The sequence below is a fragment of the Leucopleurus acutus genome, assembly GCF_964270905.1.
Source record: "Leucopleurus acutus genome assembly, chromosome: 6".
Lineage (NCBI taxonomy): Eukaryota > Metazoa > Chordata > Mammalia > Artiodactyla > Delphinidae > Leucopleurus > Leucopleurus acutus.
The window spans coordinates 115,902,786-115,919,611 of NC_139149.1; the positions used below are offsets into that span (position 1 = coordinate 115,902,786).

Sequence of the window (16,826 nt, forward strand, 5' to 3'; positions counted from 1 at the left end):
AGGGGTTTCTGAGGCTTTTGTGAGAAAATGCTGGATGAAGGAAAAAGGTGAACAGATTGCTCCCAGCTCTTCTTCTCTGTTGGCAGCTGTTGCCACGAAGTCAGTCAGAAGTTGGATTTTACATCTTACCAGATACAACATGTATTATTGTTTGTTGTATATGTCTAATTTGATCTTAAATGATGTTTTCAGGATTCCCTGGAATTAAGGAAAACATTTGATTTCACAGACTTAAAGAAACATTCTGAAAGGTAAGTCAGACATATGATCAAAATAGTAATTTGCTTTTTGTGTAGGTACTTAACCATATAGAATAATAGCCAGGGGTGACTTGAAGAGATCATCTGCTTCAGCTATTTGTCTTGAAAGAAATAAATACTAGAACAATGTAGAATGTTAAAGCTTTCCACTTACTGAGATTTCAGTCTGAATAATTCCTTCAGAAAAACTCATGGCATCTTTTCTTTATTTATCCAACCCAAACCCACACTGATTTATTACTTTCGTTTTCTTTCATTTGATCCCCTGTAGTCCAAAACAAAATAGCACATTTGGAAAACATCATATGTTTGAAGAAGTAAACAGATACTTTTACTGGGATATTTTAATTCGTTGTATAATTTACTTTGCATCCATGGAGAACCAGGTGGTGGGGGAGAGGAAAGGGAGAAGTCTCTGAGAAGTCAAATTGGTTTTCATGCTCTGAGATCATTTGCTTTTTCCTTCATTCATCCTTTATTCTTCTAATGAGTTTGATCTGGTATCCAGTCCTATAAAATTAAATAGAAGAGTTGGTTTCCAGAGGCAGATGTATCGAGAATAGTTAGAAGTGGCCGGTATTAGCAAGGGAAGAACTATTAACATTCAAAGAGGTAGTGATTTTGGAGCTTTTTGTTATAACAGCAAAATGTTTGCTTATAATAACATAAGCATTATTATTATTAAGAAAGATGTAAATTATATTTTCTGTTTAAAAGATAACATTTAAAAACAGTTTCCCTCCAGAATGTTTATAACTTTTAAAAATGCTGACCAGTGCTTGATTTAGGTTGAAAAATCTGTTGATTCTGGATAAATTAGTACTTTACTTTAGAATTCTTTTCTTGGTAAAATGAAGTATGAATTTGAGACTTATTTACTCTCTTGAATTCTAAAAAGAGTATATTTATTTTTTTAATAAATTTATTTATTTATTTATTTTTGGCTGCGTTGGGTCTTCGTTGCTGCCCACGGGCTTTCTCTAGTTGCGGTGAGCAGGGGCTACTCTTCATTGTGGTGCACGGGCTTCTCATTGTGGTCAGAACACGGGTTCTAGGCACGCGGGCTTCAGTAGTTGCAGCACGCGGGCTCAGTAGTTGTGGCTCGTGGGCTCTAGAGCACAGGCTCAGTAGCTGTGGTGCTCGGGCTTAGTTGCTCCATGGCGTGCGGGATCTTCCCGGACCAGGGCTCGAACCCATGTGCCCTGTATTGGCAGGCGGATTCTTAACCACTGTTCCACCAGGGAAGTCCTAAAAAGAAGATATTTAGCATTGACTCTTGACATCCTTGTTTTCTGCAGCCTTTCCATCTTTAGTAGAAATTGATTTAAACTTGACAGAGAAATGTAAGAAATCTTAAATCTGTTTCTGGAGGTATGTCATCAACACAGAAAAATATTTGGAATCTTACCTAATCCAATTTTTTTATTTCAAAGGGAACCTCAACTTTCTAAAGAGATGGAGAAGAATTTGCCATCAAAGTGCTGTCAGCAAATAATGCAGAGAGCCATCAAAGCAGAGTTGCACCTTTTAAATGTTCACTATCAAATGTGTCATCACCATTGCAGTGATATTTACAAACTTGTAATGGAAAATAGAGAAGGACTAAATAGGTGATTGTTAGGGTTTGTTTGTTTATTAATCTGCTTTTTTATTGAGGTACAGTTGATTTACAGTATTATATGTTTCAGGTGTACATCATAGTGATTCACAGTTTTTAAAGGTTATTCTCTATTTATAGTTATAGGTGATTGTTAATTTTAAATCTGTATCTTCCTAGAAATTTATCACTAACTTTAAGTTTATTCTAGAAAATTTCTTTAGTTTTCATTTTTAAAGGGCAGAAGAGGGGTGGATTATAACTGGGTTTGTTAACTGGCCTAGGGGTAATAGACTTTAAAAAGTAGTACATTGTAATTTCCTGGAGAGGCAACAGTGCACATTGGAATGATGAATCCAGTAAAAAGACAGATTCAGGTTTTCTTTATAAAGTCCAAGTTCGGATGAAGTCAGTTGGAGGGTTTTTCGTGACATTCGACCACATTCTGTCTGGCTTATATGTATACCAAGGATTGCTTATCTTGCCCCTGGAAAAACACATCTTCTGTGATTCATTTTCTTTTACTAAACATTTAAAAGAAAACATTTTAGGGATCTAGTAGAGTTAGAATTAAGTGTATAATTTGACATTAGTTTTAAATGGGTGGCTTGGCCTAAGTAATTTAGTTTTGTGAATGTAACTTTTGAACAGGAATTTATCAAGTAATTCTACTAAGAAAGAATTAGGATCAGCTCTACTGACAGTTTTAGAAGACTTGAAAGTTAGATATGTGAATTTGAAAGAAAAGATAAACAAGGGTATACCACTGGAAGAGCTGCCTCCACTGTCGATAGAATCAAAATTATTATCTACCTTCTCTGCTTTTGCTTCCAGGGTATGTATTTATGTTTTAGGAATAAAATTTTTACTTCATTTAGACAGAAAACATTTTACGCTAAAAGCTTTTTCTTCCCTTCTCTTTCTTTCCAGCTAATGAAAGAAGAATCACATATGTAAGTTATGTTTTCATCTAATTTAGAATTCATTAGATCTTAAACATTGCTAATTCAGTTAACTTTGTTTTCTATTTTGGTCCTTATTCAGGACATTGATAAATGCTTTAATGAAATGTTTATCTGTTTAGCTTTTCAGGAGCAGATTCTGAACTAGATAATCAAAGTACACGTGATGTTGATGGTTCTTCAAGCCTGAAAAAGACACTCTCTCAAGTGAGATTTTTTTAGAGTAGTTCATCAAGTGTAAATCTTTAATCTTATGGCTTGCACAAAGTAAACTATAATTTTTAGAAGCTCTCGCATCCTTCTTTTCACTCAGCTGGCTTATTTTGTGTACTACCATTTGAGGGATATAACTGATTAGAAGGAGCGTAATGTCCTGATCAAACGGGTGTCAGTAGTATATGTTGGGTGAGATGACCACATAATTTATCATCAGATCAGGAGACTTCTGAGGATGAAAAAAGGAAGTGATGTTAACAGTTCAACATGACGATTGGTATAAACCTTGAGTGTCTCTGGCAAATCATAATTTTTGGCCCCCATCGTGTTAATGCAATGTAGTAAAAACTAATATGGTTATGCCTTCATCGCATGAGATAGTATAAAATAATATCCTGGGGGCACAGTGGTTAAGAATCCGCCTGCCAATGCAGGGGACACGGGTTCTAGCCCTGGTCCAGGAAGATCCCACATGCCGGGGAGCAACTAAGCCCATGCGCCACAAGTATCAAGCCCACGCTCCTAGAGCCCACGAGCCACAACTACTGAAGCTCGCACGCCTAGAGCCTGTGCTCCACAACAAGAGAAGCCACCGCAATGAGGAGCCTACACACTGCAACAAAGAGTAGCCCCCGCTCACCACAACTAGAGAAAGCCCGCGCACAGCAACGAAGACCCAATGCAGCCAAAAATAAATAAATAATTAAAATAATAATATCCCATTTATTTTTTTCCCCCATTTATTTTAGACAGGGCAAAGTTTTCATTCCTCCTTTGCTGAAATGATGAAAATAATTTTTAAGTGCCTTTCGTAGATTTTCTTAATCTCTCTTGTTCCCCCAAGGAAGTGTTTGTCAGATAACAATCTGTGTAAGAGCACTCTGCAAACAGTGAAGTGATAGAGAAACATGAGTTATATTCCATTATCAATGGAGTAGGAAAAATGAAGGTTGTTTCTTTTTTTTTAATTTTTATCTATGGCTGCGTTGGGTTTTCATTGCTGTGCGCAGGCTTTCTCTGGTTGTGGCGAGCGGGGGCTACACTTTGTTGCGGTGCGTGGGCTTCTCATTGCGGTGGCTTCTCTTGTTGCGGAGCACGGGCTCTAGGCACGGGCTTCAGTAGTTGTGGCTCATGGGCTCTAGAACGCAGGCTCGGTAGTTGTGGTGCACAGGCTTAGTTGCTTCGTGGCATGTGGGATCTTCCCGGACCAGGCTCGAACCCATGTCCCCTGCATTGGTAGGCGGATTCTTTTTTTTTTTTTTTTTTTTTTTTTTTTGCGGTACACGGGCCTCTCACTGTTGTGGCCTCTCCCACTGCGGAGCACAGGCTCCGGACGCGCAGGCTCAGCGGCCATGGATCACGAGCCCAGCCGCTCCGTGGCATGTGGGACCTTCCTGGACCGGGGCACAAACCCGTGTCCCCTGCATCGGCAGGCGGACTCTTAACCACTGGGCCACCACCAGGGAGGTCCCCTCAAGTTTGTTTCTACTTTCTGACTTTAGTCTTAACCCTGAGGTTATATTATTATTTGGGTAGTCTTAAAGAATAAGATGCATCCCAAAGCCAAAAGTGAGATAAATACTTGATTGATTTATATTCCTTTCTATTAAGGTAAATGATTAAAAGTAAATTATTTTAGCAAATTATTTATTCCATTGTTCTGCTCTTTAAAAAAACAAAATCTCAGTTATCCACAAAGAATTAACAGGTCTAAAACCAGATTTTTTTTATCTTCAAATTTCTTACATAGTTTGCTTAAACAACTTGTCCATTTAATGATATATAATGTTCTGGAGAGGTTTTGTTTTTTCACTATTTTATTTTTTTCATCATTGTAAAGGTAGCAATGATGTAACCTGCTTATTTGGGCAGAATAATAAATCTTTTTAAAAGTAAAAGATGCAGATATAACATTTTTATAATCTTAATTTTGGCTCTAAAACAATACCTACTTTGTTAGGATTACATTTTAATACCCACCTTACTAAATTAAGTTATGCATGAAAGCCAGCATTGTATAGTGTAGTGTTTCTAAATTTCAGCTACTTATGTTCATCTTCACAATTTTTCATAGCCAGGTGTTACCTGTAATGTTATTTGATTTGTACTTTTTAACTTATTCTCCTCTTTTAAAAAATTTATCTGTGAAGAGTAACTTATTATGTATGAGAAAGAAATATCACTCCCCATAAATGAAAGGTACATATAAGCACACATTAAATATATAACTGTTGATGTGAATGTGAAAAATACTTACATGTGCAGCTCCAAAAATCATCTCAGGTACTTCTAGTGTGTGGATGCCACACTTTGCTAAATAATGGTGGTGTTAGCGCATACAGTCACTATACATAGACTAGTTTCAAATCATAATTCTCATTGTGTGACAGACATAAAGCAACAGATTACTTAGATTCAGTTTGCTCACCCATAAACTGGGTCGATAATGACTTTGTCTCATAGTCTTTGTTGTTGTGAGGGTAAATAATGCCAGTGAAGCATACTTGTCACATAGAGTGCAATAACTGTTACTCCTTATTTATTATTGTTGTTTTTATTATTTTAATTCTCAGATGTCTCTATTACCTGACAGTAGTCATCCTAAACAAGACACATCACCCAAAGAGGATGGTTTAAAAAATGGTGACGTAGATATAGACTTTAGTCAACTAAAACTTGATGATAAAGGTCAGTATAAAAATGTTTGTCTTGTGTCATTGCCAGAAAGCAGATAATAAGATTTAAAATACCCCTCGTGCCCATCTATTAAGTTAAAGTAAATATTTTTAATTGAATGGCATCATTCAGATTATGAATGTTAAGTATGTTCTTGTTACATCTACTTGATATCTTTAAGGTTACTTAATATATCTGATAATGCCAAATAATAATACAGACTTTTGTTCTTCTGGTTTTTGTTTTCCATTTTGAAAATTCTTTTTTCTGTCCAGTTTGTATCTCTGTAAATTGTATGGGTTTTTTGTTTTGTTTTTTAGTTTTGTCCTCAATGAGAAGAGAAAGATCCTTATTTAGTGAAATAAAGACTTGCGGCACGGCTTAACCCGTTTTTAAAGATGTTCATTGTTATTCTGTCTGTAAAGATAAATCTCTTCTTCAATAAAGGATAATTAAAAATCAGAAAAGTAAGGCTTTTAATAAGCTAGGAATCAGTGTTAATTAAAGTAAAACTGGGAAGCAGATCACTCAGATAACTTCTCACGGTTAAACATTGTACATAGTTCCTTGCTAAGTGTGTTCAATTTCTCAGACTCCACAAATTACCGAGAAATAAGTGAAGACTGGTTTGATGCTAAAGAGAACGTGACTGGAGCTGACTTCTCAGGAATACAAGAAAATCAAATAGTACAAGACAAAGAGGATCCGAAGTTTACACTAGGTTGGTTCTTAACAATTTACCAAGAAATCCTAACCTAGCTCATTTATAAAATAGTGCTTATCTTCTGTATTATTTTGGGGGATTGCACTGTTTTAATATTTTATTCCTGTTTGTAAAATAATATTTTATTCCATATTTTTAAATATGAAAAATGAGAAAATCGGCCATTTGGATGTCATTTTTTTTTTAAGAGTAAATCAGTTTAAAATGTTCATTTCTCTTTCAGAAAACTGTCTGCTAAAAGCTTAAATCCAAGATTTAGTTTGTAGATAGAGGCCCACCATTCTCTCTCCCTACTCTAGTCCAACATCAGTATTCCTTCAGGCGTTCTTTTCCTCTAAACCCTCATCAGGCACTTCGCAGGTATGGGGTACATAGTGAACAGAAAAAGCTTCTCAGTTTCCATCAGACAGCCAGGACTACCTATTTATTGATCCATCTTTGAGTCACAAGAGACTAAGTATCAATCAGTCCAACCTCTTTGTTTTTAACATATGATTAAAGCCCAGAAATCTTGACACTGTACTCCAAGCTCTTAATCTTCAGCCTAGTGCTGATACTTGCTAATAACTTTATAATAATCTTTTTGATAATAAAAAATGAAATACTTAACAATTTTCACATTTTCTCTTAAAAATATTGATAAAATAATGATTATCTTCTGTTGTATGTTTATCTTCAAGTAGAAATGAAGAATGTTGAACCCTTACGAAGAGATAAAGGTTACTTGATACATGTTGGTAGGCTCTGCCCTTCAGTGTCTGAGGTATGCCAGGATTTATTTTTTGAGCTTCACTTTCAAATCTATTAATTGTTCATATTTTGATTGTTTTCCTACCTTTCACAAACTTTTATTTATCTTCTTTTAGGCTGATTTAAGGTCTCATTTCCAGAAATATGAAATTTCTGACATTTCAATTTATGATTCTTCTCCTAATTACAGGTATGTTTCCCAGATTCAGTGAATGTACATTTACTGGGTATGCCGTAGGTTCTAACAGAGGTCTGTTCTGTACTGAACATGAACCACAGTGGTGATTAAGCCAGGCGCCATTCCCGCGGGGGTTTCCCAGCCTAGTAGAGGGATACACATTGACAAATAGCTACAGTCATTAATTGGTGCTGTTCTCAATCAGATCTTTCTTTCATTATACTTTTTAACTTGTTACTAATGAGATATAGGAGAGTTATTGATTTTTCTGCAGTTATCTTGTTTCATACCATTTCATGGGGGCAGTCGAGTGCATTAGTTAAGAGAATGGGCTCTACAGCAAGTGTCTTGGGTTCATGTCTCAGCTTCGTCAGTAACGTGATGAATACATTTGGGCAAGTTATTTAACCTTTCTGTATCTGAGGCTCTTCATCTATAAAGTGAGGATAATAATAGTACCTACATAGCATTACTGTGGAACTATTATGAGATACATAAGTAAACCAGTAGAAATAAAGGCTGCCATATAGTAGGTACTCAGAAAATTATATTTAATTTTATTATTTTTTATTTTAATTACTTTTTAGTTGATCCTTTTTTATTTTTTCGGTAGATGGTTATATCATCTACATATAGTCATTTCCAGTATGTGTGTTGTTAACCTCCTGTTTTGTGACATCAGAACATTCAAAAGTATCAAATAAGAATGGTGATAGCTTAATGGAAATACCTTTACTATTTTATCACAAAAAATGATAGCTCTTTATTTCAGATATGAAAATCTTTATAAATTAAAAAGGATCCTATTTGTAGTTGGGTTGAAATTTATTAAAAATAAGTGTTTAATTTTGTCTTAAATGGATTCACTTAAGATCATATGCTTTTCTTGGACCTATTAATTAATATGTTGTTAATATATTATGTTATATTAAAGTAGTGTACTCCTAGGAGTATTACTTGATGTGAAAGATTCTTTTAGTGTCTTGTTGAATCCTTTGGAAAAAAAGAAACTTTATGGTTCTTTATTACTTTGAAGTATTATACATTCTGTGTGGAAATTTAGGAAGTACAGTTAAATACAAAAGTGTAAGGAGGTTATAAAAATTGATCCATAGTCCCATCTTCTGGAGGCAACTGCTCATCAGACTTGGCGTATATCCTTCCATTGACACTGTCTGGAGCTGGCACTTCCAGAAGGATGGCTCTTGCCCAGCTCTCTCAATTTTATGGCTAAAATTCTGGTTAGATTTTCCAACTCTGTTTGGACTGCATATTTTTTCACTACAAGGCCATAAGGACATTCTCTTCTGTGTTCTGCTAAATGTTTTTAAATTTTGCCTTTCACCTTTATGCCTTCTCTGTATCTGGAGGTTATGTTTGTGTATAGGGATTAATTTTAATTTTTTGGTATGGATAACCAGTTGTCCCGAGAACACTAATCTGTGCAACTGTGTCATATATCAGCTTTGCAAATGTTACATTTTTTTTTGGGGGGTACGCGGGCCTCTCACTGTTGTGGCCTCTCCAGTTGCAGAGCACAGGCTCCGGACGCACAGGCCCAGCGGCCATGGCTCACGGGCCCAGCCACTCCGCGGCACGTGGGATCTTCCCAGATCGGGCCACGAACCCGCGTCCCCTGCATTGGCAGGCGGACTCCCAACCATTGCGCCACCAGGGAAGCCCTACATTACATTTTAATATAAAATTAACAGGTGATAATTCAGAAGAAATACTAACTACCTTTTATTTCCCATCTTTAATTTTTTGTATTTAGTTATCTTAATATTCTTCCTGATCCCAAGGTAAGTATAGTAACTTATTTTTAAGAGCAGTTATTCTTATCAAAGGTATATGCTAGCCAGTAGTTACACAATGAAGTTTGAGGCCATTTAAAGTCATTAACAAAGAACCTTTTGGTTTTCTGCTTTTATATTTTAGATATGCATCTCTTGCTTTAAAAAAAAACAATGATGCGAAGCTGGCTGTGAAGGAAATGAATGGTACAGAAATAAATGGGAAATCAGTAAATGTGCGGCTTGTCAAAACTCCTGGAGAATATACATCACCACTTTCGTCCAAAAATGGAAGTAAAGTTAGTTTCAGTAATTTGGAGAAAAACATCAGCAAAGAAGTCAACTCAGCCTCCTCTGTTTCTAGATTGCCTAGAACTAGGCCGAGGCAGCAGCTGGGATCTGAGCAAGACAGTGAGTTTTTCGCTTTTGACCAAAAGGTTAGTTTTCTTGATCAAGCCCTTAAATGGTCTTCATATATACACTATACTGCGATAAGTAGCTTTGAAGGACAGGTAACTCCAGGACAGCAGTCTTGAAGTGGGAATAAGGACATTAGTCTGAATTGTGCCTAACATTGGATCCGGCCTAGCCTGCTCTTGTACAACCCCAGTCGTCCCTGGAGGAAGCACAGATCTTTACAGGCCTAGCCGCAGAGACAGCGTTTCTCTGTAACTAGGCTCTCTGCCAATGCTTTTCAGTCTTTGTATCTCTTTATTCTTGGATAGTGTTACTCTATAAGTAGCTACCTAACACTTTCATCATTCTTTTTTTCACAGCTAACCTCATCTCATAATTATTTAAACCATAAAATATAGTCATTTTACTATGCATGCTCTCATCTTTACCACATTGAGGTTTTAAACGCCACATGGAAGGTGATAAAGTTGACTTATTCACTCTTGTCTCTCCACTGCGCAGCAAAATGCCTGGCATCCTATAGGCATTCCATAGATTTTTTAAAATTTACATATAGTAAAATTCGCTCTTTTTGCTGTCTGTGAGTTTAGACATATGCCACAGGCATGTAACCATCATCACAATCAAGGTATAGAACACTTCCATCTTCCCAAAACATTCTCTTGTGCTCTGCTCTGTTTTCTGTTCTTATAATTTTACCTTTTTAAGAATCTCCTGAGTAGAATATTATATAGCCTTATTAGTCTGGCTTCTTTCACTTAGCTTTATGCATTTTCTTACTGAGTTCTGTGAGTTTTTTAATATTCTGAATATAAGTCATTTATCAGATACGTATGTACTTTGCAAATACGTTTTCCCAGCCTGTACTTTGTCTTTTCATTCTTTTAATAGTATCATTCTCAGAGCAGGAGTTTTAATTTTTAACCAATTGCAGTTTGTCGCTGTTTTTTTTTTTAACTTGTGGGGGGGTTTTTGTGGGTTTTTTGGCTGTGTTGGGTCTTCGTTGCTGCACACGGGCTTTCTCTAGTTGTGGCGAGTGGGGGCTACTCTTTGTTGCAGTGCGTGGGCTTCTCGTTGCGGTGGCTTCTCGTTGTGGAGCACGGGCTCTAGGTGCGCGGGCTGCAGTAGTTGCAGCATGCTGGCTCAATAGTTGCGGCATGAGGACCCTAGAGCGCATGGGCTTCAGTAGCTGCAGCACATGGGCTTGGTAATTGCAGTGCACAGGCTTCAGTAGTTGTGGCTCACAGGCTCAGTAGTCGTGGCTCGCGGGCTCTAGAGCACATGTTCAGTAGTTGTGGCACACGGGCTTAGTTGTTCTGCAGCATGTGGGATCTTCCTGGACCAGGGATCGAACCCATGTCCCCTGCATTGGCAGGCGGATTCTTAACCACCACACCACCAGGGAAGTCCCTTAACTTGTGTTTTTAATGTTGTATCTAAGAAATCTTTGCATAACCCATTGTCACAAAGCTTTTGAGTTAATTTTATAATGTGTGGGATATGAATTGAGGTGGTTTTGGTTTTTTGGTTGTGTTTTTGTGTTGTGTATGGAATTGTTCCAGCATCATTGTTGAAAAGCCTATCCTGTCTCCACTGAATTATCTTTGTGCCTTTGTCAAAAAAATTGACCATATTTGTGTGGATCTATTTCTAGACTCTCTGTTCTCTTCTTTCCACCAGTACTTTCCACCAGTACTACACTATCTTGATCATAATAGCTTTATAGTAAGTCTTGAAATAGTAAGTCCAACTTCATTCTTTTTCAAAATTTATTTTGGCTATTCTAGTCTCTTTGCCTTTCTGTATAAATTTCATAATTCTGCTTGTCACTATCTATTAGAAAAGTCCTTGGATTTTTACTGGAATTAGTTTGACTCTACAGATCAGAGAAAATTCCTTTTTAATAAATGGATGAAAGAATAAATATTTGTTGAATAACTGAATTTTGGTTTTTTCCATAAGATAAAAGGATCTCTTTTCCCTATGTCCTTTACCCTATCCTTTCCTAATTCCTGGAGTTATCCCATTATTTTTCTGTACCATTAGTGCCATTTCTGTACTCACAGACCTTTCTCCACTCACAGTTATGCACAACTCTTCTTAATCCGAACCACATTTTCACTTGACTTTTCATTCTTTTGAAGTTACCGTCCTTATTTGTTCTGTGTTTTCCCTGCCAAACTTCCCAACCAGGTAGTTTATACCCAATGTCTGGGTTTCTTTGATTGTTTCTCTTCTTCATCCTAATAATCTGACCCCAGTCTCTAAAATTTTATTTACAGTGCTCTTTCTATAGTCACTAATGACATTTTTATTGGTCTTTCGCCCTATCTACCTTCTTTTTGACCACTTAGCCTATTTGGTGCCGGTCATTCCTTTCTTTCAACTTTTCCTTTCATCTCTTTTCCTTTCATCTCAGTGACACTTTGTGTTTAGGATGGGTTTTTTGGTGCATAACCTCAATCCACAATAGGAAGGAAGGAAACAGGCAGTCAGGCTACGGGCGCGTGAGCTGGAAATTTGGGAGCTATGGCTCCTCCCTGCCTCTCTCAGGTAGTGCCCCTGGTTTCTTGCCTCTGCATGCCTGTAAGCTCCATCCTCCTGTTTCTCTCTGCACACTGGCTTTCTCTGTCTGCTCGTGACTTCTCTCTTCCTCCATTAGGCTTTATTTTGCTTAACTCTAACTCTACAGTACTTTTCAGTTCAAGCTCCTGTCATCATTTGACTAACTCGTTTGCTCTGTTCCAATTCCACATTCTTTAGACAGGGAGTCTGATCCAGCGCATGATTTTGGTGTTCATGAGTTCAGGTAACACCACTCTTGGTCTTGTTAGCTGAGGAAGCAGGTCATGGAGTTGGTAGAGGGAAGGTTATGTGTCATAAATAAATAGGGCACCGTGGGCTAGGGTAGGAGTATGTTGTCTTAGAGTGTGTAGACAGGGCAGCTCTTACTGCTGTCTTTGTTAAACTATACTCTTACTTTTCAAGCAGTTTATTGTCACCTTTCTTCTCAGATTCTCAACATTTTTTCATTATGTTCATTCATTTAGAAAATATTTATCGTCTATAATAAGAGGTAGTGATGATTAAGAACAACAGATTCATAACCTGGCTTTGCTACCTACTCATGGGCTGGGCGAGTTACTGCCCTCTGTGTCTGAGCTTCCTTATTTTAAAATGGGGATAGGCACTTCCCTGGTGGCACAGTGGTTAAGAACCTGCCTGCCAATGCAGGGGACACAGGTTCGAGCCTTGATCCAGGAGGATCCCTCATGCCACGGAGCAACTAAGCCCGTGCACCACAACTGCTGAGCCCGAGTGCCACAACTACTGAAGCCTGCGCTCCTAGAGCCCGTGCTCTGCAACAAGGGAAGCCACCACAATGAGAAGCCTATGCTCCGCAACAAAGAGTAGCCCCCGCTCGCCGCAACTAGAGAAAGCCCACATGCAGCAACGAAGACCCAATGCAGCCATAAATAAATAAAATAAATAAAGTCATTTAAAAAGAATAAAAAATGAAATGGGGGTAAGTGTTCCTGCCTCACAAATGTTGTGAGCTTTAAATGAGGTTAATTCAGAAAATTCTTTGGAACAGTGCCTGTCATGGAGAATGTACTCCGTAAATAGTAGCTACTGTTATTTACTAGCAGTTTGGCTCTTTCTTGGGAAACCCATCCTCTCTGTGGTTCCAACTACTATTTAAACTTATTGTATCCCAAAATTATTTATTCAATAAACAGTATACCAACTGTGTACACTGTTGTAGGCACTGGGAAAGAGGCAGTGAACAAAACAGACAAAAATCTGTGCTGTTACAGAGCTTAAATCTAATGAAGGAGATAAGGCAATAAGCAAATAAGTAAAATATGTACTATTCTGATGTGACAGATCTAATATTTTGTATATCTTACCCTGACGTTTCATCTAGGTTTGAACGTATCCGCTCCTCCTTTGTTGAACTTGTATGGGATGTACAGTGGTTTCATATAATTTATATCCTACTTGCATGGCTAATAGTAATTAATTGATCATTTTAATTTTGTCTCTTCAGTTGAATTATAAGATACATAAGTGATGGAGGTTCTTTTTTATAGCACTAGTTTCCCCACCCCCCCCACTCCAGCATGTTCTGGGCATATAGTTTGTGTACATTGAACACTTAGTAAATAAGATATAGAATATACGATATAAATATGTACATATAATTACTATGTAGACCAGCCTGTCTCTGTCAGGTTGGGTAAGAGAATTCAGCCTTCATGTCCTAAGCCTAAGATATCCATTGTATATAGCAAATGACTCTCTCTCCTACGCACCTAGAATGGAATAGTTATGTCCTATCTTAGGGAAAATTGAGAAAATAGTTAACATCATTTTTTGTGTTCTGTGGATCAGATGAGAATCCTGTTTGAGAAAAGCTAATTTCGACATAGCCCATATATTATACTTCATCATGTATTTGGCATTTTTTAAATAAATGGCCCTGAATACATCTCAAGTAAAATTACTTGGTAGAAAAACTAATCCCAAATCAATGTAAATATCTTACGAATTTTGATTTTACTATTTGTAATTTTTAAATTTAGAATTAGCTGGATTATTTCTATGTAATCGTTACTGACTTAAATAAAACTTTAAAAATGTTTATTTAGGGTGTCAAGAAGAATTGTAAACAGATTGGATCCACTAAATTACTACCTGATGCACCTATTCAATTTGTACCTCCAAATGCATCGAACCTGCGTAGCTTTACCAAGATCATGGAGAGACTGGCTGAACTACATCCGAAAGTTGGCAGGTAGTGACTACAATTGCACTTTAAGTGGTTTTATAAGTTGTGAGTAAACTACCGCTCCTTTCAGTACCGTAGCCATATCTAGAATGTGCTGCTTTGGAGAGGGCAGATGCTCATGCGTGTCTTCCTTTGGCACAGAAATCACATTATAAACGCTCTTCAGGAGGTTAGAATGCATCATAAAGGCTCTCTCAGTGGCCTGTCTGTTAATGCTATTGTGAGAATGACTTCCTCTGTTTTGGAAAACTCTGCTTCCCGTTAGGTATAAAAGAAGCAATAAGAGGTAAGTCAGTCATACCTTTCATATTTAAATAGTAAACATTTTAAGCTATGGATTCCATTTTCTTTTGAAATAAAAATATTATATTGAAAATAATAAAGTAACATAGAAGCTAAAAACAAGCATACTGTATTTGTAAACTATTAATGCAAAACTATTTGGGGTAATGTTAAATTACCCCAAAATTATTTGGCTTAAGCAACATTTATCATCTCAGAGCTCACAGGTCAGGATTCAGGAATGGCGTAGCTGGGTAGTTTTAGTTTAGCGATTCTCGTGATGTTGCAGTCAAGATGTTGGCCTGGGCTGTGGTCATCAGGAGGCTTGATTGGGACTGGAAGACCTGTTTGTAAGACGGCTCATTCCCATGGCTGTTGGCGGGAGGCCTCTGTTTCTCACCACATGGGCCTTGCCGTAGGGCTGCTTGAGTGTCTTTACAACATGACACCTGGCTTCTTCAGAGTAAGAGCCATCAGAGAGAGAGAGAGAGCAAGATGGAAGCTGCAGTATTTTCTGTGACCTAACTTCAGGAGTCACACTCTGTCGTTTCTACCACATTCCATCAGATGCAAATCACTACGTGCAGCCCACGCTTTTGAAGAAAGGTGTATCAAAGAATTTGTGTATGTATTTTTAAATTACCACACACAAACATAGAATCCCTGTTTATAAAATAATGGTTGGGGATTTGTTTCTAGTTATAGCTGTCCAGGTGAGTAAAGCCAACTTTCCATGGAGAACAGTTAGAAAAGCTGAATAAATATAAAGACATCTGCTTGAAGGTACTGGAGAACTGTCAAGATACCATAAATTATCTGGCCAGTGTAAGAGAAGATTAGTCTCAGGGAAATATGCCCATTGTTTGGGACCACTTTCCCCCAATACTGTTTGCATGTGGGGCAGCTAGGAGTTTAAAGGGACCCTTCTGATAGCACTGAAGCCAGGGGCGTGGGGCCTCAGCAGTAGAGTTGGGACACCAATGGGTTACCCTACTCCAGGAGTAACTTTGAACCAGAAGTAGATAGTTCCTCTGAGGGACTGTAACTCAGCTTCAGAACCTAAGTTAGATTGAGATGATCTGGGGTTACTAGTTCTGCCATGCACCTAGAAGAAATGAAGGTAAGAATCCTCTGGAAGAAGGTAGTATCATTTTAGGCCTCAAATTGTTTCTACCAAAATTTTTGCATATACTAATAATTTTGTAAATAAGAGTATACAATCAAAAATAACTAATCATAAATGAAATAAGACCACATGAATGAAAACTAGCATGAACACCAGGTAATAGAAATTACCCACAGGGACTCCAGCTAATTGAGTTATCAAACTTTTATTTTTAATAAATTTAATTATTTTATTTACTTAGTTTTGGCCATGTTGGGTCTTCGTTGCTGCGCGTGGGCTTTCTTTTGTCGCGGTGCGCAGGCTTCTCATTGCGGTGGCTTCTCATTGTGGCGCACGGGCTTTAGGCGCACGGGGTTCAGTAGCTGTGGCGCACGGGCTTAGTTGCTCCATAGCACGTGGGATCTTCCCGGATCAGGGCTCGAACCCGTGTCCCCTGCATTGGCAGGCGGATTCTTAAACTGTGCCACCAGGGAATCCCCCAGACACACTTTTAAAAACCATACTTGTATGTGATAGATTGTTTGCAAAAACAGCCACAATTATTCCTTTCCCTTAACCATGCCCCTTTGCAGTGTGACTTGGAAGCTCCTCTGATCAAGAAGTGGAGTCTGTTTTCCCACCCCCTGAATCTGGGCTGAGCTTTTCACTTGCTCTGACAAGTTATGCCATTCCCAAGCCTGATCCTCAAGAGCCCTTGATCATTCTGCTCTCTCGGAAATTTGCTGCAGCCACATAGAGACACCCAGGGTGCCTGCTAGAGGATAAGAGGCTACAGTCACCCCTCAGCATCCGTGGGGGATTGGTTTCAGGACCTCCCCCCACACCCACCCACCGCGGGTACCAAAATTTGAGGTTGCCCAAATATCTTATGTAGTATGGCTTAATATTTGCATATAACCCACACACATCCTCCCGTATACTTCAGATCATCTCTAGGTTATTTGTAATACCTAATACAATTGTAAATACTATGTGAATAGTTGTAAATACAATATAAATGCTGTAAACAGTTGCCAGAACACAGCAAATTCAAGTTTTGCCTTTTGGAATTTT

The 16,826-nt window shown here is 37.9% G+C and overlaps 1 protein-coding gene across 1 annotated transcript; it reads left to right on the top strand.

The window, feature by feature from the left end:
* Nucleotides 1-7,120: 7,120 nt before the first annotated feature.
* On the top strand, nt 7,121-14,630 carry RBM44 (RNA binding motif protein 44; the record flags this gene model as incomplete). The annotated part of the gene is made up of 5 exons (XM_082841614.1): nt 7,121-7,198; nt 7,302-7,375; nt 9,302-9,590; nt 14,226-14,371; nt 14,507-14,630. 5 exons carry the CDS (start codon nt 7,121-7,123, stop codon nt 14,628-14,630), a joined length of 711 nt encoding a protein of 236 aa, XP_082697740.1.
* Between the last annotated feature and the right edge of the window lie 2,196 nt (nt 14,631-16,826).